Raw genomic sequence first — 22,706 nt, 5'->3', positions numbered from 1 at the left:
AGACTACGAGCTACACACCTTTCCTGACAAACTGCGATCGACATGGTGCGACGCGGCGGTTAGATTGATTCTAAAACTTCACTTCCAGTAAGCGCTGTATTTCATCTCATCAACCACACCACACGCTCCGATCCGATATGCTTACTCACTCATGTAGGTAGGTACCCATCGGTGGTAGGTGGTCGCTGGTGCTGGTTGTGGTCGATACCGGTCGATCTTGAAACCAATTTCGAGTGAATGCGGTCGACGTTCGTGAGAGAGCTGAAGTTCAAGTTGAAGATAAACTTCTAAGTATGCGCAGCCGTCCAAACAAGCCATTTGATCTTGTCACCGCATCTAATGCATGCTGATACTAGGGATTTCATTACCGGCCCAAAATCCTTTACCGAAATACCGGTTGTACCGAGCTTAAATAACCGGTATTTTCGGTAATAAGTCTGCAAAATATGCTTCTGTACACAATCATTGATCAGAAACTATCGATAGAAAATTCATCACACCTCGATGAAACGGATACTTTAACGATAAAGGAATAACTTGATCGCCGCCTGCAAGATAAGAGCTATTTGAAGCTTAAGAATACACTTTTTTTGGGATTTCAAGACAGTGGAACACCTTCTGCGCGGTAAAAGCTTAAACTTAGAAAACCGGTAATTTACCGGTAACACGATTTCATTACCGAATTACCGGTTTTATAAAAAAAAAACCATCCGGTAATGGAACCCCTAACTGATACACACGGGCTTCCAAAGATCCTTTCGTCGATTAATGAGTCACCTGCACTGGTTGGTGGTGGCGCGTGTAAAATTCTTGTTTTTTTTATATTTTGCGCGACTGAATCGATGGAAGGCGTTCTGCTCGGTTTGACTCGGTGTCGTTGCAACTGGCTGGCTTATTTGCGCACCACACACACAACATACCACTTTGTTTATGACCCTTTGGGGGGTAGTTTAATGTCTTGATACAGTGTGTAATTACCGCACAGTGGGCGCGACTAGCCATGGGAAAAGAGACCTAGGTACTATACTGGTCAAAAATGGCACCACTGTGTTCAGTTGGTTGTCGGTTCGCCTTCGGAAGAAATGATCGCTCTCAAGTTCAAGTTTGCGGCCGCCAGAATTTATCCATCGGCTTGGTTGCATTCATTCCATTATATCCAATCGGATCCAGCACACACGTGTGGCGACGGCGACGACGGTGAAGAAAGAAACCTGCATGCCATTTTTCTTCGACAGTCGGACTCGATATCATCATGATGATGGTGCAGCTTTTCGGACGTATAATCCTGGCGTTGCCGAACTCGTTCTCTTCGTCATTGTTTTTGTGATTCTTTCTTTGCCCGGTGAAGAAATCTGCTCAGCCATGCGGGATATCGCGAATTTGCGCTGGTCAGCATGCGCAAATGGAAACAACTTCCATCGGATGCTATATTTGGATAGTCAGTATGATGAAAAGAATTTTATTTTGTTAAGAAACAATTGCTTCTTGCGGAGTTATAACATGTGAAAGATACAAAATTATTTCGGAACAACTTGCATTGGATGATCAATTCTGACTTTTAAAAATAAAAAATAAATCGGGAAGATCAGAGATCTTCAATGCTGATGTTACGATAAATTCAAGAAAATTGTGAGACCACTTAAGAGATTTCGCAATCTTCAAGAAAGTCCAGAGACCTTCAAAGATGATTAGAGATATTCCGGTAGTCTTATTATAATCAGGGAAGTTCCGAGCGCTTCGAGGATGAACAGAGAACTCGAAACGAAAAACTTGTTCATACAAGCGTTTGTACAAAAAGTGGTTCGTTTTGAGATATGCGCAATGTGGTCCCAGCCCCTAATTTGAGGAAAGTACAAGAACTTTTACGGAATTTTGAGGAATTATGGAATATTCCTAAGTGCATTTCAGGAATGTTCCGAAAACTTCAGGGGAATTGCGGAATCTTCAGGGATGCTTTATGAATATCAGGAAAATTTTCTAGATCATTAGAACATCCCCCAGGAATCTCTTTCTTCCAGAATTATGTATGTCCTTGTTTCTTTCGACTGTTCCGTAAGCGCTCTGGCTTCCGACTTTCTTGAGATGTTTCTTCCAATCTACCTTAGGAAATTTCTTTCGTCTTCTGGAAGTTTGACCATAAGCCAAAGGTTTTTTTGTTCGACTTCTATTGGAAGTTTTTTCCGAGCTTCTTCTGGCTTTCCCTGGAAATGGTTACTTCTGGAAATTTACTTCCGATTTCCAACATTTTCTGGCTACCTTTGGATGTGACATCCGATTTTTTTTCCGATAGTTCGTGTCTTGGAAGTTTCCCGGATGTTTTTCCAACTTTTCTTAGAACTTTCCTCGAAATTCATCCAGAAGAGCTTCTTTCGTCATTCACTGGAAAAAATTTTTTTCAGCTTCGTTCAGAAGCTAATTCAAACATTCTTCCGGAATGTTCCGATCATAGTTCAAAAGCTAAAATTTTGCTTTACTTAACGGCTTTCTTAGTCTTAAAACACTGCAACGACTACGATGTAATCTGCCCGACATTTCGGCCATGGGTTGTGGCTTTTTTCAAGGGAAAATATTGTTTGTCGTTATTGTCAATAGTTTAGTCGTTGTTGTGACTGATTTTCCATATTTTGATTTCATTTAATGATATTTAATTGAAAAAAAAACTACTTGGTCACAATTTTGATCACCACTTGAGGACAACGATATTTTTAAAAATTAAAATTAAAAATTAAAGAGTGTTTTAAGACTGAGAAAGCCATTAAATAAAGAAATTCCCCTGAAGTCGTTAAAATTTTCGCTTTCAAAAACGGCAAAAATATAAAATTAATTAAATAGTAAATACCGATAAATACCGATTTTTTAATACCTTCGATACCGATAAGCATTAAAATAATCTGGCAACGCTGGTAACAGGGGCGTGAATAAGGAACCGCGAATAAGGATACATAAAGCTATAAGGTCTTCTATAAAGTTGTTGTACTGGGATAGACCAACAAGCCCGTGTCATTGGATTCAGGTTTAATTAGGAACTACACCGCTAGAGGCACTTTACTTTTATGCAAGGTTCCAAATACTCATTTCAGATAAATAATAAAACCAAAAGCTGGTATGATGACATGTTTTACTTGTAACTTACAAGAAGAGGTTATAAAGTATGCGTTTGAAACATAAAACCTGTAAATTTTGCTTTCTATGAGTCACAATCAGCGATTTAATGATCGCTGAGTGAGTGAGTGAGTGTGTGAAAAATCGCTGATGTTGACTCTCATGAAGTGAAATAAACAGGTTTAATATGTCAAACACATTCTTTGCAACCTCTTCATGTATCTTACCAATTCAAAATATGATCATAGCATCTAATTATTTCTACAAAATGGTGAGTTGACAACCTGAAAGGAGCGGAATACCTAGCCCTGGTCCTCACAAGTTCCTACTTTACGCCTCCTCGAACCATATGATAACAAAAGACTACCAGCGGAAACATGGACACAGCTGGGTGGCGTAGCCTGGGCAATGTTGCCAGTCCGGCAATAGCAAAGTGAAGAGGTGCGACGCGGTAACCATAGTACGGTGATAGAGGAAATACTTCACCAAACCCGAGCGTCTGTTCACCATGGAGGTGCGGCTCAAAACGGCGTCTGTTCTCCATGTTAGGAGCGACTGATCACCGTCCTAGTGCCAGCGTGGGACTCTAAACAGAGCTGTGCACGATGGTCCCCCGGCGAGACAGTGGGTTGGGGCAGGCCCAACAAGCAGCCCTGGAAAAAAACAAAGTTGCAAATACCGAAGAAAGAAATACGGATCGGAACAATCGGCACAGACCTACGCGACGAAATAAGGACTACGGTTGGAAATTCGCAACATGGATCTTCAAATCGCTCGGCTTCCCGGGCTGCGATAGGTTAATCTATGACGAACTTCAACCACGCAACTTGGAAGTCGTAGCACTGCAGGAACTTTGCTGGACGGGACAAAAGGTATGGAAAAGCGGGCATCGAGCGGCTACTTTCTACGAGCTGGGAACCGGCTTTGTAGTGCTGGGTAAGATGCGCCAACGCGTGATCGGTTGGCAGCCGATCAACGCGAGGATGTGCAAGTTGAGGATTAAGGGCCGTTTCTTCAACTACAGCATCATCAACGGGAACTGCCCACACGAAGGGAGACCCGACGACGAGAAAGAAGCGTTCTATGCGCAGCTGGAGCAGGTGTACGACGGCTGTTCGCAACGGGACGTCAAAATCGTCATCGGCGACATGAACGCTCAGGTAGGACGGGAGACAATGTATAGACCGGCAATCGGGCCAAACAGCCTGCATGCCGTATCGAACGACAACGGCCAACGATGCGTGAACTTTGCAGCCTCTCGGGGTATAGTAGTTCGAAGTACCTTTTTCCCCCGCAAGGATATCCACAAAGCCACCTGGAGATCACCTGACCAACACACAGAAAACCAAATCGATCACGTTCTAATCGACGGGAAATTCTTCTCCGACATTATCAACGTCCGCACGTACCGCAGTGCGAACATAGATTCGGACCACTACCTAGTTGCAGTATGCATGCGCTCAAAACTTTCGACGGTGCATAACACACGTCGAAGTCGAACGCCGCGACCCAACATTGAGCAACTACGGGACGCCGGAGTTGCCCAGGACTACGCGCAGCAGCTGGAAGTTGCACTACCCACGGAAGAGCAGCTTGGCGCAGCTTCTCTTGAAGATGGCTGGAGGGACATCCGTTCAGCCATAGGTAGTACTGCTGCAGCGGCACTATTTAGGTGAAATGACTGGTTTGACGGCGAATGCAAACTGTTAGTAGAGGAGAAGAATGCAGCACGGGCGAGAATGCTGCAACACCACACGAGATTGAATGTGGAGCGATACAGGCAAGCGCGGAACAGACCGGACAACACACGGAAGTTCTACGAGAAGCTAAATAGTTCACGCAAAGTAATATGTAAGTAATGGCAGATTATGCACGAGTACGGACTTCCGGATAAACTGACGCGATTGGTCAAGGCGACGATGGATCGAGTGATGTGCGTTGTTCGAGTATCGGGGACACTCTCGAGTCCCTTTGAATCTCGAAGGGGGTTACGGCAGGGTGATGGACTTTCGTGTCTGCTGTTCAACATCGCGTTAGAAGGTGTGATCAGAAGAGCTGGGATAGACACGAGTGGCACGATATTCAGGAAGTCCATCCAGCTCCTTGGCTTCGCCGATGACATTGACATTATGGCACGGAACTTTGAGATGATGGCGGAAACGTACATCAGACTGAAGGCTGAAGCTAGACGGATTGGACTTGCCATCAACGCATCAAAGACAAAATACATGAAAGGAAGAGGTTCTAGGGAAGACGATATTAGCCTCCCACCCCGAGTTCAGATTGACGGTGACGAAATCGAGGTGGTCGATGAGTTCGTGTATTTGGGCTCACTGGTGACCACCCAAAATGATACCAGCAGAGAAATTCAAAGACGTATTATGGCAGGGAATCGTGCCTACTTTGGACTCCGGAGGACGCTCCGGTCGAATAGAATTCGACGCCGCACGAAGTTGACTGTCTACAAGACGCTGATTAGACAGGTGGTCCTCTACGGCCACGAGACCTGGATTATGCTCGTGGAGGATCAACGCGCCCTTGGTGTTTTCGAACGGAAGGTGTTGCGTACCATCTACGGTGGAGTGCAGATGGATTACGGAACGTGGAGGAGGCGAATGAACCACGAATTGCACCAGCTGCTGGGAGAACCATCAATCGTCCACATCGCAAAAATTGGGCGACTACGGTGGGCTGGGCACGTCGTAAGAATGCCGCACGACGACCCAGTGAAAATGGTTCTAGAAAGCGACCCAACAGGAACAAGAAGAAGAGGCGCGCAGCGGGCAAGGTGGATCGACCAAGTAGAAGGTGACCTGCGGACCCTTCGCAGACTACGAGGCTGGCGAACTGTGGCCATGGATCGAGTAGAGTGGAGACGACTTCTTCGGACAGCAGACGACAGCAAGGCCTTAGCCTGATTGGTAAGGTAAGTATCTAATTATTTCATAATTAAAAAAAAAAAAAAACATTGTTTTAGCTGAAATGAGTATTTGCAACCTTGCTTTTATGTTACTTATGACGGGGGCGCTATAATATATGGATCTTAGGACCAACATAGAATATTTCGTGATCCTGTCCATATAGGAAGTTACTGTTTTCAGCAAAGTTTTCAGAACGAACCAGAAAAGGGATTATGTGTATAGTCCAGCAATCCATTTCGGACGCCATTTTAAAATCCAAGATGGCGACCATCGGTTCAAGAAAAACTGTCAAATACCATACAATATGGGTATTTTCGGAAAGGGGATGACGTATAGAGGCCGGAAATCGATGCCAGGCGCCATCATTTAAGATGGCGGTCATGAGTTCAAGAAAAAATCTAACATAAGCTACAATATGGGTATTTCCGGAAAGGGGCCGACGTGTACAGGGTGTTCAATAAGTTCGTTGTGTAGGTGCACACCAAATGCAGTCAGTCTGTGTATTGGTATTGGTGTCAGTTTTAGCCTCATATATAGGCTAACCGAGGCGCACGGTGTCGACTTGCTGTCATTTGTTGTTTGTTTACCGCGCACGATGAAGGAGTACCGCTACTGCCAAACTGATACTTTCGCATCCAGCCGAGGTCGGTGGGATTTTTCTGAGGCATAAAAATCTCTGGTCAAGTCTTCCTTCGGAAGGGAAATAAAGCCATTGGTCCCGGCCCATGTGTGTTTGAATAGGTGCGATATCCTACGCAGGTGTGGAAGCTGCCTTCCTGCACATTCGATTGCCGTCAATGGATGGCAATCGATGTCCGTCGGTGATTGACACTAGATTGCGGAACAAAGACCGACGTTAAATAAAGGAATGAATAAGAAGAAGATACTTTCGCGGCACGCAGGTCAGGAGTTCGTGCTATATATCTTATAGTCAGTTACTCCTGCCGGTGAAAAACAGAAGAAAACTTTCGACGAAGCGCATCACGGGAGAGATGAAAGTCAAAAACAGATGCAACTCGGTTGAATGTTCTCTGCAGTCCGCAAATCGCACCGTATGCTCCATAATTTGTTCGACGTAGAGGCAGTCTTAGCATAAGGTTATTACGAAGCGGTCGGGGTTGAACATTCAGGTTAATTTGCCTCAGGATAGTCTCGCAATCTGTCCTTCCTTGCAGGATATCTGCCACGGTTAGCGCTCTGCTTGTGTCTCTTCTAGTCCGGAGAAGTTCTAGGTCGATAAGATGACAACGACTTTCGTAACTGGGTAATCGAAACGGATCATTCCACCCAACGCAAAACGAAGAAAGCGACGTTGAACAGATTCAATTCTCTCGGCACCGTTGTTGTAGTTTGGGTTGCAAACCGCTGAAAAATACTCAAGCGTCGATCGAACAAGCGTGCAATAGAGAGATTTTAGATAGTAGATATCAGTGAAGTTTTTAGCTATCCTAAAAATGAACCCTAAGGTTATTAACGCCTTATCAACAACATATGCAATGTGCGAATCCAAGATCACACCCAAGTCTTTCACCTGATTCACGCGTTCGATTGCCGAGCCAAGCAAGTCATAGCTAAATAATATCGGTTGTTGTTTTCGTGAGAACGTAATAGCGGAGCATTTGGCTGGGTTCACTACCATTATGTTTAACCTGCACCAACTAGCGAATACATTCAGTTGACGTTGAAGAAAGTGACAGTCAGCAATGGAGCAGAGTCATGTGCATATGATAACCGAGGAGCTTCGATGACCAGATGCACGTCGTTGAAGTACAGTATAAATGTGGTTTCCCTGATGTGGCGAAGAAGCTAGCTGATCTGCAATATCCTATGGTACATGTGATTCAGCCTCACATAATGTAGTTTCAGAGGAAGCGTGCGGTACTTTTTTTTTGTAAAATATTGTTTATTTAGGTCTTGCAATAAATAACATATTCAAGATATTTAAAAAATATATCAATCTTCTAGAGTCAAAATGAAATCTAGCTCGCCTACATCGATTCTTTTATTAATATTCACATTGACAAAGTTGATGTACTTAATGAACGTTTTTAAAATATGATTTCTTTTCGCTGTTGTCATGTTACCCAAGATTGGCCGTACAAGATCGTCGAAGCTCAGCCTCTGCCAGCCGCCGAGCGTCGTCGTCAATTTTCGCTGGATGTGTGCCCAAGCTGCAGCAACTCGAGGGCATTCGCAAAACTTATGTTGCAAAGTCTCGATTCGTACCGCACAGTGCTGACAGTTTGGGTCGTTTGCACGGCCGATGACGTTCATCAGTCTACGGTGCTCCGTTTTCTCGTTCACTAGCAGGTAGAGATCAGTACGCGGGCTCGACGATAGCCTTCTCGATGATATGTTCATCCAGATGTTTTCCAATTGATACCTTAATGGTTTCGTTCCACTCTGGGTAGCTCAATTTGTTCCAAGTAGAAACGATGGATTTGATCGCTGGAGGGGTTTTGTTGGATGTGGTGTGGAAATAAGGGAATTTGCTGTGAGAGAAGTTTTAGGCAAGGAAGATCGGCGGGGGGAGGAATATTTTGGGCTAGAAGGGACTGATAATAGGGAAGGGAAACGATCTCCTGCAGGTGACGATTGACTAGAAGTGCTTTGCATTTGATCGCCGGCAGTTGCAGTTTCAATCCACCCTGCTCTCTGCTGCGCGCCAACTGCTGCATTGGGACTCGTGCGGGTAGCCCACGAAAAAGGAAAGTCCCCATCGTTGATGTCAGCTTCGCCGTGTGAGCACATTGCGGTGGAATAACAGACGAGAGGTACCACACCTTCGCTGTAATGAAGATGTTCAGCAGTAGCACTTTCTGCTGCATGGAAAGGGAGCGCATGTTATGCAACCATATGAGTTGCGAGATCCTCGATACTAAAGCGTCCCAGTTTAGTTTAACCATCAGTGCACTGAGTTGGTGAAAATAACGCCCAGTACCTTGACATTCTCCTTTGTCTGCAGCCCTGGTATCGTCAGTGGATCTCCATTGATGAAACCAACATTGATCGCCACTGTTTTCAGCGGATTTAGCTTTGCCCCGGATACGATCTCGAAGCTACCAAACAGCTGATAAATACGGTCTATCGTGTGTTTTGGGGTGGCAATCACCGTGATGTCATCAGCATACGCAACGCAAAGGTCACCAGCGCACACACGCTCCATCCGTGTGAGGAGGGGATGAAGATAGAGCACGAACAGCAGCATCGACATCGGGTCTCCCTGACGTACGGTTCTATACGGAACGGCTCTGAGAGGCACCCATTCACTAGCAGCCGTGATGAAGAGGCAGCAGCGACTCGAGAGAGCCAACAGACGAAACCCTGGTCGAAGCCCAGAGAGAGCAAGGTCCGATGCAGGAACTCATGAGAGACCCGACTGAACGCGTGGTCAAGATCGAACGAGATCAACTTCCCCTTCTGCTTCCTCGCGATTAGCTTGGTGTGTAGTGTAGCTTGGAAAATAGAACGGTCGGTATTTGCGCATTTTTGAGAGTCGCTCAGGACTCGATGGATCCGCAGTACTCGTTCCAGGCGGGCCTTCATCACGCGGGAGAGGATTTTAAAATCAACGTTGAGCAGGCTGATCGGACGGTATGCTCTTGCTGTCCCATCCCCACCTCGCTTTTTAACCAACACAATAGTGCCATCCGCGAATTCAGATGGGAGCTCATTTCAAGACCAACAATTGAAATGGCCTTAACTCCATTTTGTAAACAAACCTTGTAAGGCCATTTTCTCGCGAACCGAAACCTTCATTCGCAAACCTAAACCACAATCGGGTAGAGGAGAATTTCCCCTACCTGTTCTTTATGTTGGTTTGCCTTTGCGGACTTCGGTTCGCGAGAAAATGGTCTTACAAGGTTTGTTTACAAAATGGAGTAAAGGCCATTTTAATTGTTGGTCTTGATTTGTCATAGCTTCATTAATAACGAAGTAGAGCTCTCGATCGATGACGTCGAAAGTTCGTAGGTAGAACTCTACCGGCAAACCATCAATCCCCGGTGATTTACGTTTTTGCGACGTTCGGATGGAGTTTTTCAACTCGTCAATGCTGATCTCTGCCATTAGAGCTGCGTTAGCTTCGTCGTTCTCGGGTACGGCTCTCTCAGTTTCGAACATTTCTTCCCCCACCTGCCTCGTCTCTTCCGCCGCATACAGGTCCCTGAAGTATCGAAACATGTATTGCTCGATCTCCAGAGAGCCTTGTGTTTGCTCTCCTCGTTCGTTCTGCAGTTCTGTTATGGTTGTTTTTTTTTTACGTCGTCTATCACCCAACTGGAAAGTGGATATGCTCTCGCCGGCTATAAACGTCTCGTTGATGCGGATGAAGTTTTGCGCAAACTGCCGCTGCAACGTGAGCATTTGTGCTTTTACGCGGTTGATGGTCACCAGCATGGTGGGATTCTGGTAATAGCCATCATTAGCGAGTCGTAATTGCTCGTAGAGTCGTTGTTGTTCTGCGTTGAAAGTCCTGAAAACTTCACTTGAGCCACCATAACCATAACCACCAGTAACCGCGTCCTTGTTCGCGGCCAAGGTGGGGAAGGCAAATGCGCGCTGTTAGCGCTTTGTGATCCGTGAATAAGCATACGTGCGTGGCAGCACTCCGCAGATGCTCGCAAAGCCCAGCGCTGACATACATGCGGTCTAGCCTAGATGCCGCATTGTGTGTGATGTACGTGGGTGCGGGGGTTGTTGGGTACAATTTCAGCCACAGATCGTGAAGCTGTAGCTGCCGTACGGTCGCTTGGAGAGCCGGGCTTGTATTGGAACTCGTTGAGTCGCTCGGACGTAGCACGCAGTTAAAATCTCCAGCGAGGATGACGTTTTGAGTGTTGTACCGAAGGTAGTACGCGATCGTGCCGTTGAAAAATCTTTCTCTTTCCGCACGAACAACTGTCCCCGATGGTGCATATACGTTGCAGAGCGTCGTGTTTTGCACCCTCAAAGCGATGAGACGACCATCCAGACTCTTCTCCACATGCGAGAATTGTATGTGGTCTTTCAGCGCGATTGCCGTACCCCGCCTTGCTTGGTCCACATTGCAGATAACGTTGAAGCCAGGGATAGAGAGTTGCTCATTCTCCACCTCCTGGAGGAAAACGATATCCAGTTCCAGTGTTCGTACAAAGGTTCGAAGAGCGTCAATCTTCGTTGCGTTCGTAATATTGTTGATGTTGATGGTGGCGAGGTTGTAACTGGAGAACTCAGCCATTAGGACGGTTGGTTACTCCCATCTCGCTTGTCGTCGCAGTCGTCATCCACGCGAGGCTTCTTGCCTGGTGGTCGAGTGCGGAGGTGTCTTCTGGAGCTGGATGACCCTACAGACGAATCTGTTTCGTTGCCATCGGACTTACCACTAGCAGTTTTGCGATCCACTCCGCCGCTAGCGAGGGGTTGTTGACTTGTATAGGGAATCAACGACCCGCTGTCCGATGGGGGAATCGAAGCCGAGGTAGGGGCTAACATGGGGAAATTCTGTTCGGTCAGAACTGGTGGTAACAGCTTCTGTTGTTGACGTTGGGGAATTTGTTTCGGTGGTGGCATGGTAACAGCTTTGGCCGAGATTGGTTCGAACCGAGGCCGGGAAGCTTGGTTCGAGGTCGTTTTAGTTAGGTTCGCATTGGGAGCGGTTTGGTTTGAGTTTGTGTTGGTTTGGTTCGCACTATAGTCGACTGGACTCGTTTTTTGCGACGGCGTAGAGCCTCACCTCCACTGCTCCCTCCTCCAGTGTGATTTTCAACGGATATTTTTTCCCGTCGACCGTAATTTCGTGTTTGTTGACGTGTTCCTCACAGATTCGTTGCGCCAACGCTAGGTCGACGACTTTCACGAAAGAAACTCCGAGGGTTCTGCTGTTCTGAATCCGTAGCACTTCACCTTACTTCAGACCCAATATGGTCGCACAGAATTTGTGAACTTTGGCATTGTCTGGTTTCTTCGGCACGTTCGCAAAATCTATGCGAAAGGTGTTTTCTCGACGGCCCATCGCGAAGTCGTTTGGACGCGCAGCGACACGTAACGGCTCAGCGATGCGCAGAAAGAGAAAAAAAACACAGTTGGCACTGGTAATTAGCTTGTGTTCGACTTCCACAGAACTGTAGCAAAAATACATCTGTTCAGCGCGGAAGTTGAGCGCTCACTGACCGTAAATCTTCTCAATGGTGCTCTCTTGATTGACTTCAACCTACGTAGCTCTCTCGTCGGCCAGGGAGGGTGAGACACTTTGTGGTGAGTTCTTTTCGGGACGCGTCTGTCAATGGCATATGCCATCTGAATCAAGGATGTTCTCCCATACCATGCTAGACAATACATCTATGATGCTACGGTGGTCAGCTTTACGGAATTCATAAGAAACCGTAGCAGGATAATCGTCGAAATCACACAAGAGTTTGTCCTCAACAGTGACAATGATGATGAACTGCAGTCCAAAATGATCGGCAGTGGGCACCGACGTTGGCCAGCATCCCTTCGTCGCAAATTAACATCCCGCGATTCCAGAGCGCCGCGTCGGTGATGGTTTGGGGGGCGTATCCAGGCGTGGGAAGCTCCCACTGGTGTTTATCGAGAAAAACGTGAAAATCAACGCCGCGCACTATAAGACCGAGGTTCTGGAGAAGGTGGCGTGGGATCGGAAGAATTTGACTGATTTTCTCGATAAGACTTTGTGGCCTCCCAGCTCCCCGGACCTTAATCCCCTGAAGTTTTATGTATGGTCGTACATGCTGACCAAGCAGAGCGAACATCAAGTGAGCACTATGGACCAATTTAAGAAGCTCATTTCCAAGATCTGGGACGAGATGCCGACGGACCAGGTACGTGCCGTGTGCGATTCTTTTGAGAAACGTCTCAAGCTCGTCATACAGCACAAAGGAGGTGGGGGGGGGGGGGTGCTCCCAGCTAATATGTCGTAAAGGTTCATGATAAACATTGCTTCAATAAAAATTGACTCAGAAAAGAATTTCTTGTATTTTCATTTTTTAACACATTTTTAAACTGTATTCGAACTTATTGAACACCCTGTAGAGGCCGAAAATAGATTCCAGGCGTCATTTTGGAATCCAAGATGACGGCCATCGGTTCAAGAAAAACTACCAAATACCCTACAATATGGGTATTTCCGGAAAAGCAACAACGTGTAGAGAAATCGATTCCAGACGTCATTTTGGAACCCAAGATGGCGGCCATCGGTTCAAGAAAAACTCTCAGATAGCCTACAATATCGGTATTTCCGGATAGGGAATAACGTGTAGAGGCCGCAAATCAATGCCAGACGGCATGTTGGAATCCAAGAGGGCGACCATCGATTCAAGAAAAACTGTCAAATTCTCTACGATATGGGTATTTCCTGATAGGGGACGACGTGTAGAGGCTGTAAATCGATGCCAGACGCCATTTTGGAATCCAAGATGGCAACAATCGGTTCAAGAAAAGCCCTCAAATACCACAATATGGGTATTTCCGGAAAGGGAACGACGTATAAAGGCCAAAAAAAGGGTTATCTATCATGTTTTGCTTAACGCGAAAGGGATGATGAAGCCGTTGGTTATCAACAATGTCGCGAATCCAAGGGTCATTAAAATTTACAGAAAGCGAAACTCCCTGTGCATTATCGTAGCAACAAGAAAGGCTGGATGACCCTAAGAGAAGAGGTGACAATACGGGGGCGAAAATGAATCACTTTTCTGTCAAACGTGAACCAGCTCCTGATTGGCCGATTTCATGTGCGTAAGATAGAGATAGAGATTTGAGGACTAGATAAACAACTCAAGCTGAACATTGCATTAGGTCCTAAGTAACATTGACAGATTCTCTTCGTCTACTTTCTCTTTGCATCCCCACGGCCATGTGAAGACATTCCAAGGTATTTTTTAGCACACAGATCGATAAAAGAAGCTTTTATCTAGCATCTAATACGACAAACACATCAAGAAACGGTTCTGTGCTCAAGTTATTAACGAAAGAGAAAGTCGACGAAGAGAATCGATCAATGTTACTTAGGACCTAATGCAATGTTCAACTTGAACTGCTTCAAGGCTTTGCTGCACCTTGATAACGCTCCGTCGCATCCGCCCACCATAAGCAATCCCAACATAATGCTTCTATACATGCCACCAAAGATCACGTCTTTGATTCAACCCCTTGATCAAGGCATCATCAAAAATTTCAAGCTGAAGTATGTCAAGAGAAGCTACAGTTTTTGTGTTGTTGCGGTCTTCGTCAAGAAAGGAATCAGATTCTACACGTTGCCGAGGCTCTAAGTGTGGAGATGGAATCGCCCACTGCAAATGTCCAGTTCATCGTTGTTCACTGCCCTCGGCAACAACGGATTAGCAAGCAAATTCAAGAACGAACTCGAACTGACCGCCATCACTCGTTCTAGCTCCCGATTCATCGTTGGGGGCCCGTCATGCCCGTCATGAAGCTTGGCGGAACTACCAGCGGAATCGGAACGGATGTCAACAGTTTGACCACGCACAACATGGACTGTACACTGTGCAGTTTCCGGACGAACCAACTTCCATCTTTCCGGCAGGAAATCCCTCCACCCTGACTACCACCATGTCAACTGGATGCAGTTCGGACGAATGGTGGTCAGAAACATCGGGAAAAAACCCACCGCTCGACACCGTAGATCACATCGACCGGGCGTTGGAAGGACTCCAACAGGCCATATCCGTGGCTAACGAGGCATGTGTTCGACAAGTTCCTGTGAGGGGTAAGTTTGTTCTTATTGATTCCCACACCCAATTACTAATTCGCTTGAGAAATATGCGTAGACGCCAGTTTCAGAGGACTGGAGATCTGGACAAAAAACGTGAAATGGCCGATCTGAACAGGCAGATTGCTACCAGAATGGATTCACTCCGAAACGAAAGCGCGCTTGTTGACCGAAAACTGTGTCTCCGAAGAAAACAAAAGAGTTAACTATATTGATAACACAGTATATTTGCTGATAAAAAAAAAGTAATTTCTAATCTTATGACGATAAGTTGCTCAAAAAAGCAACCCGTAATTCCAAACACGAATCCACTTCCAATGCAATGCCTTTTGTGGATTCGTAGCAAAGCAAAGTTCTGCTAAATAGTTACCTAAAAATGCTACCTAAATCGTTCCCAAGCAGAGTCGGACGACTGATCAAAACCGAAATTACAACCACATTTTCTTAGGCGGGTCCCGTATCCAGTTCTTGCTACTGATTGTGTCCAAGTCTTAGGTTACCAAATTAAAGTTATTCGTACATTTCAGTGGCGTTTCCTTAACGTTAATCTACCTGTAAACCAACTCTCAAAACATAAACAATTACCAAAATATTGCTTGCAATGGATATATATCGAGTAAACTAGAAGATTAGAAAAAGGATGCTAATGAACCGTAACAAAAATAATATAGGAGAAATGGATGTAATGTCGACCTAAATGCCCCTAATTTGGGCCAATCGACTAAATTTTCAATAGCGACCAAAAATATCCATTAGTATCATCCCAATGACGCGTTCATCTAGATAAAATTGATAAATAGCAGATTTTTAGCGATGGGCCCAATCTTAGATCCATAGGCCAACATTAGAGCCAATTATAATAAAATGTAATGCAAAAATTACTAGAAAATCATTGTTTAGAAATTTATAATAAGCCCTCACAGTTCCTCTGTTTGCAGAACAAGATACTATGATCAGAATTGCTCAGCCTGCATGAAGCAGCCGATTTCATCATGGAAGTTATATTACCAACCAAGAATTAATGGTTTGAGGTAGAGTCGGTGTATAATTATACACCGACTCTAGTTTGAGGCATACTGAAGCATTATGAAAAAAAGAGATAATTTTTTGAGTTCCTTGAAAGAACAAAGCATTTTAAAATACAGATCAAGACGAAAAATATCAAAAACTCTGGAGCTACATTTTAGTTAACATTAAATTAAACAAACTCAATATTTTACGGAATCAATCCAATTCCCGCTTCACTGGGCACCCTGAATGTTGTTTACGACCCTACGGGTCACGTGACTCGCGCATCAAGTTCTCATCCCTTGTGATCGGGCAACAACTATCTACATTTATGTATTCATGCCAAAAAAAAAAACTTACCCATCCGGCGAGAATTCCAGATTGTACGCGCCACCGTACTCGCAACTGTTGCATGCATTCGGTGGATCGTTCCAGCTTTTCTTCGGTTCCAGCGAGTAGTAGATCGCCCGGTGAACGGAATCCGTGTCGCCGAACCGCGCCGGAAAGCCAGTTTCTCGTCGCCGCAGCCACGAATGCAGTGTCATTTCTCTCGTTTTGTTTATTTTTTGCTTCTCCTATTGCTGCCAGTAACACTGGCAAACTGTTGTTACGCGAACCGCAGATACCCCTCCCCTTCCTTCGTACTTTTTTTATTTTTTGCACACGAAGAAACCACAACGCCACTCAGGCAACGGCAAGGGGATTGCGGTAGCAGACAGCACCAGCTACCGGGGAGAAAGTCTATCAACTACTTATAACTGTACACTCCGGAGGAGACGGCGATGAAGAGAAGAAAAAAAAAGCACTGGAGCGTTTCCCACTAGTGGCACTTTGCACGAGCCAAATGGGGACTTTTTTCCCTGAAACACTTCCTGCATTCACTAAGGGTGGCAATTTGTTTCACGAAATCACTTCAATTTCCCGGGAAAATGCCAAAAATTAACTCCAGCCACTATCAGAACAAAACGAGCGATGAAAATTTTTATTGACTATTTTTTGACAGCAGCTACTTTTTCTTCCTGGATGCTCCTCTCACTTCGCTTCCATCGCATCACACTCTTCACGCGAGCGGGGCAACTCCCGGATCGGGCACAGATGTCAAAGCAGACCTCCCCGATGTTGTTTACGTTGCACTTAACTAGATGGTCGCGATCTGCAACGTAACTTTTATTTATTTAACTTAAAACGAATGTAAAACCACTTTTCCCGATGGCAGCTCGTTTTGGAGAGGTGCTGCTGGATTGAAAAATTAAACGCGAATGAATCTACGAAACGATGCTGTTCGCATCGCGAGTTGAACGATTCTGACTTCTGAGAAGTTGTTGTATGTTTATTTTCCGTTTCACCGTCAGCAACCAACATGCCAGCGCACCTCTCGCGATGCTACAGTTGCCACACCTTGCTATCGTGTGACAAACTATAAAAATGTGTTGCGTTGCAGAGGGTATAGTGACTGAAACAAAACGGTTTGTGATTTTTATTATTTAAAATTCACAGTAAAAACAAGTTGTTGAATTCAATTCAAATAAAACACATCACCACACAGAAAAAAAAAGTTGTTGAATATTACATCCAAACTGCTGCAACCAGGTCAATCTATCGGTTGTGCAATATAACGTTGTACGATGTACATCGATTTTGCGAACATTTACATTTTGTAGCTGCACATTTACATATATTGTAGCTGCACATTTTAGATCCATTGATGTAATATTGTAGAAGCACATTTTACATCCATTGATGTAATATTGTAGCTGCTTTTTGCTATTAGATCATTATTTCGTACATCAGCTTGAATAACATTGATCGATATTTTATTTTTTTTGCTATGCAAAGGGGTATTCTGTAAACTAGTTGAAAAACGCAAATATTAAATTAGAATATCAAATTAAACAAAGATGAAGAGCCAGGTAGGCTAATCAATTAATATGATAAATCAATGTACTACCATAATCAACAGAAATAAACATAATTTTACTACTACTACAAGTTGTTGAATATTACATCGAAACTGTTGCACCCAGGTCATTGGCGTTGACGGCTTTTTACTCCTACACGGTAAGAAAAAAGTACCCAAAAGTGAGTTCTTTTCACTCATCTCGGAACTATAATGCAGGAACCCAAAAGTAGGTAAAGAGGGTCATAGTAGTTTTCATTTACTTGTGAGCAATTCGTATGGAACTTTCCACTTCACTGATATAATTCGACACATTTTTATTGGCGAATTTCCATGTAAAATTCCACATGATTTTCATGTGTCCACTCAAAAGTACACCTGAAATTTATGAGTCAAATGAATAGTATGTGTGGTTACATATGAATTAATCATGTTTTGTTGTTTTTGACATCATCCACATCCAGAGGGCCATTCACTTTCGAATGTATGGGAATGGTAGGAAACGATTTGGAAATGCATGAAAATTTTCAGTTTTTATTCATTATCGTCTTTATGGGCAGTTTTAGATGCACAAAAATTGCACGAGTACATTACTATGGTGATAAGGTAAACGCTCGTCTACCACCGATTCCTAGTCCTGACTACTTCAAACTAGGGGAACAGGATTTTTCAGTAATCCAAGGAACACATCTAGTCCTAGTTACTTTTTATTGTTTATTGTTTATTGAAAAATTCAACTGACAATTACTGTCTAAATGAATAAAACTTAAACTAAATAGTTACGGTCAACGGTACGGAAAAGGCCAAGTAGCCGATGACGAAACACGTCAGCTGATACATTGAAGTCGAACATATAAAAAAAGTTGTTGAATTGCCGGCTGATTGCTCGAATTGGCTCGTGTTGTGTATAATTCCGGCTCCGTGGTTCCAAAAACAGAAAGTCGCGTTGACGAAGAGACCTCTCAGGGGCATACATATTTAGCTGTGACAGTAGTGTTGGGCAGTCAATGTCACCCGTAAGCGAGGGGGACGACTCTATCTACGATGCAGAAAAGATTGTGTTTTGCTGTGGCTAGCTGCGCGCACGCTTAGTAGATATAAAGAAGATTGATAACGATTCTGAAGATTTCCTGCAAAAAGATGATGCACGATGCAAGTAGATGCGACAAATGAAAGAAGATTTTTCGAAGGTTGATTAGCTAGTGTGAGATTTGTTGAGCATCTAAACTTGAGATTAAGATGTGTCGCCCCCCTCGCCCGTAAGCAGCTTTCCAGCGAACATAGCTTGAGCGATCGTCCGTCTCACCTCTAATGGCTCGATTCCCAGGAGACGGCAACGCTCCTCGTACGGTGGCAAGTTCGTTGGGTCACGCCCGAGGTCACGCCAGTTGAGGAAACGAAGAGCATAACTCACAAACTTGCGTTGAACGGATTCAATTCAAGTGATCCAGCTAGCATGGAAAGGGCACCAAACAACTGAAATTGACTCCAATAAGGATCGCACAAGCGAGCAGTAAAGTGACCTGAGACATAGCGGGTCACGAAACTCGTCGGCAATTTTGAAAATAAAGCCCAATTGTCGATTAGCTCTGGAGATGATCCCCCTTATTCTGCGAGTCACGTGACTCTCTGTCACCGGTGAGGTGACAATTGTCACCTCGTGTGAGGTGACTCTCCATGTAAATCAAATGGAGAGTCACCTCACACGAGGTGACTATTGTCACCTCACCGGTGACAGAGAGTCACGTGACTCGCAGAATAGGGGGGGATGTCATTGTAGTGGATTCTGAAAGTGAGTCTGCAGTCCAAGGTAACGCCGAGATCCTTTATGTGCTCTACACGAGCAAGACAGCGTCCGTAGAGAACATAGTCAAACATGATTGGTTCGATTTTTCGGTGATAGGAAATAATGTTACATTTTTCTATGCTTAGACTCATCAAATTTCTTGAGCACCAGTCAGCAAAAATACCTAACATATTCTGGAGATCCCAGCAGTCCGAGAGGCTTTTAATAATTTTGTAGATTTTCGTATCGTCTGCATAGAAAACGCGACATCCTGATGGTATCAGCAAGGCGACATCGTTTAAAAAAATCGAAAATAGTAGCGGTCCTGCCTTGCGGGACTCCCGAGTTGTTTGAGAAAACATCCGATTCAGACGCGCCAATCTTGACATGTACATAGCGATTCACCAAGTAAGATCTGAACCAATCCACAGCAGTTGACGAGATGCCAAGTGTCTCCAGCTTGGCCAGCAAGATATTATGGTCCACCGTGTCAAATGCAGCTTTTAGATCCATATACGCAGTATCGTCTTGCCATCCTGAATCCATGCATCGCAGACAGTTAGAAGTGAACTGCACCAGGTTCGTGGACACGGAGCGCTTCGGGTAGAAACCGTGTTGTTCTGTATCGATATAATTTTTGCAGCGTGCGAACAGAGCACCATTTATGATAATCTCGAACAGTTTTGAGCAGGCACACAGGGAGGTGATTCCACGATAATTTATGACATTCCGTTTATCTCCTTTTTTGTGCACTGGGAACAGATAAGAAAGTTTCCAGCGGTAGGGGAACTCACATTGCTGTGCCGAGAGATTGAATAGCCTCGCAAGTGGAAGGTAGAGATTGGCTACACAACGTTTTAGAACTGATGACGGAATGCCGTCAGGTCCGGAGGCGAACGAGAGCTTCAGTTTGCGTGTTGCGGCTATCACCATGTCTTCTGAAATGCGCGGAATAACGAAACTAAACACATCACGTGGCATCCCAACAGCAGCATCCAGCACTTGTGTTGGCGAAGCGGAGAAATCGTTGAACACTTGCTTGAAATGACGAGCAAACAAGTCGCATTTTTCTCTTTCACTATTAGCCGAGTCATTCCCGAGAAACATGGAACAAGGCAACCCGGATTCCTTCCGTTTTGAGTTGACAAACGACCAAAAACTTTTCAGATTCGTGCAAAGGTTCGCTTCCGTGCGTCTCACGTGTCGATTATAGAGAAAACGATTGTAATTTCGATAACTACGACTCGCAAAATTGAACAGTCGTTTGTAGTACGGCGAGCGAGAGTTACAATACTTTCGGAGGGCGGCAGAGCGTTGACGTTTTAGCACGCGTAGGCATGGGTTAGACCATGCAGGCTTTAGCGGAGGTCGTCGAGCTGGAACAATGCGGAAAATAGCATCTTCCAGTGCAGCACTAAAAAAATCCACTGCATCATTCACGATAAATTGCCAATCAATTTCCGCAAGCGCATTGTTCAATGCAACATAATCGGCCCGGCGAAAGTCCAAAGAGTAGCACTCAGATGACGGCGTAAAAAGAATCGGCGCAGGTAAACTAAATGACACGACGAGAGCGGGATGATCGGCATCTAGATCAATCAGTGGCTCGACCGGCAAGGAAACAGAAGTGTCCGGTAGTGCGGAATCATTTGCCAGGACAAGATCTAGCAAACGTCCATTTCGGTTCGGAAAAGTATTCACTTGTGTGAACCCGTAAAAGTTAAAACCGTCCAAAAGAGCACAGCAAGCAACCGGCATATGCGAAAGCAGTGGATCAATTAATGGTGTGCCACTGTCTGTAAAGCGCCACTGCAGACCAGCTTGATTGTAGTCACCAAATACGAAAGCGGGAGAGCAGGGACTTAATTGTGACGAAATTGACCCTAACGATTCCACATGCTCACGGATGATAGTGCAGTCGTTTTTGCGGTCGGGAGGCAGGTAGATTGCGCCTACACTAAGCTTGCTTTGTGGAAGTTCTACGACAATCCACAGCTGTTCCAGTTGACTGGAAATGGGTGACGTACTTACGTTGCTGGCTAGTCTAGTAGATACTGCAATCAGGACTCCGCCACCGCGCGATTTTTGACTATTTAGGGCAGACCGGTCAGTTCTGAAGACGGAATAGAGTGACCCGAAAAGTTGCGATGAGTAAATTCGGTCGTCCAGCCACGTTTCCGTCAGCACAATCAAATCATATTCGGCCTCCACAACAGCCAGGAAAAACAAGTCGATTTTAGTCCTCAGCCCACGCACGTTTTGGTAATAGATCCGGAGACCATTCGAGGAGCAATCACGGGAACTAGAAATCGAAAGGACATCAGGTACCGAAAGCTCGGAATCGCTAACATACTCGCCTGATGTTGCAGGCCGGAAGCCCCCGATACCATCTTCGACCACAGGACCGGGACGATGACGATGGCGGATGTCTGCAGCAAGCGCGACTGGGTCGGGAGGTTCGGAAGCTTCCTCAGTGCCTGTTTTAGGGTGTCCCGGATCCGAGAAAGAGCAGGTGGCGGCATAAACCTGCTGGTAGTTGGCAGGACGGATGCATGGACATGATGTGGCTAGTGTAGAGATCGCAGAACCGGTAACACAGCTAGAAGTTGAAGCGGTATCAGGCAAAGGAGAAGCTGAATCGTCAATATACTTGCCAGTAATAGCTGGTTGGAAGACCCCCGACCTACATCTACACTCAGGGCCGAGACGACTATGCAGAGCGCTGGCTGGAATAAGCGCGACTGAGGCAGAGAAATCAGGGCCAGAAGCAAAAAAGGTAGCAGCATTATTCTTGGAAATCGTGTAAACATCATGAAGCGTTGCACTGGAACACGGAAACTGATCAGGCAAATGACTGTAACTAATGTATGCATACTTGCCTGACGACGCTGCTTGGGAGACCTCACCACCGAACTCGACCGCAGGGCCAGAACGACTCTGATGGCAGGAAATAGAACGGCTTTGATGGCGGGAAACAGCTAGCGCGACTGGATCGAGTGGTTCGAGGTCTCCCATAATGCGACAGGCAGTGCGTTCTGGTCTACAGCGCTCCAATTCACAACGCAAAATCCAATTCTGAATCAGCAGACTGGGTCTAGTCCGGAAATGGGAGTTGAGAACTCGGAAGGTCCCGGAATAGGAGAGATCGTGATGGTAGGCGTGTTCAAACGAGGCAACCACATGTTTTTTGAACCGTCTTCAAATTCACGGAACAAAATTCCTTTCGGCCATGTATCCGATCTAAGAGCAGCTTCGCGTAGTTTGGGA

At 45.3% G+C, this 22,706-nt stretch overlaps 2 protein-coding genes across 3 annotated transcripts in view; both read right to left on the bottom strand.

Moving 5' to 3' along the window:
• The window catches only part of Det (Deterin), a 434,366-nt gene extending 426,657 nt beyond the window's left edge, over window positions 1–7,709 (bottom strand). For both annotated transcript variants that reach the window (XM_065225516.1, XM_065225515.1), the window contains exon 1: window positions 7,693–7,709. The gene's annotated coding sequence lies outside the window, so the exon portion shown is untranslated. The remainder of the gene's footprint in view (window positions 1–7,692) is intronic.
• Window positions 1–17,020, bottom strand: part of LOC135704078 (DDB1- and CUL4-associated factor 10 homolog) — a 97,610-nt gene extending 80,590 nt beyond the window's left edge. The window contains exon 1 of the mRNA XM_065225506.1: window positions 16,117–17,020. Coding sequence (XP_065081578.1) covers window positions 16,117–16,301 — 185 coding nt within the window. The 5' untranslated portion in view covers window positions 16,302–17,020. The remainder of the gene's footprint in view (window positions 1–16,116) is intronic.
• Between the last annotated feature and the right edge of the window lie 5,686 nt (window positions 17,021–22,706).

Source organism: Ochlerotatus camptorhynchus, unplaced genomic scaffold (assembly GCF_037179485.1).
Source record: "Ochlerotatus camptorhynchus isolate MF236.1 unplaced genomic scaffold, CSIRO-AGI_Acam_v1.1 ptg000230l, whole genome shotgun sequence".
In the NCBI taxonomy this organism is placed as follows: domain Eukaryota; kingdom Metazoa; phylum Arthropoda; class Insecta; order Diptera; family Culicidae; genus Ochlerotatus; species Ochlerotatus camptorhynchus.
The sequence above is the reverse complement of the archived record's forward strand: the minus strand, read 5'-3'. Positions and strand labels throughout refer to the sequence as shown.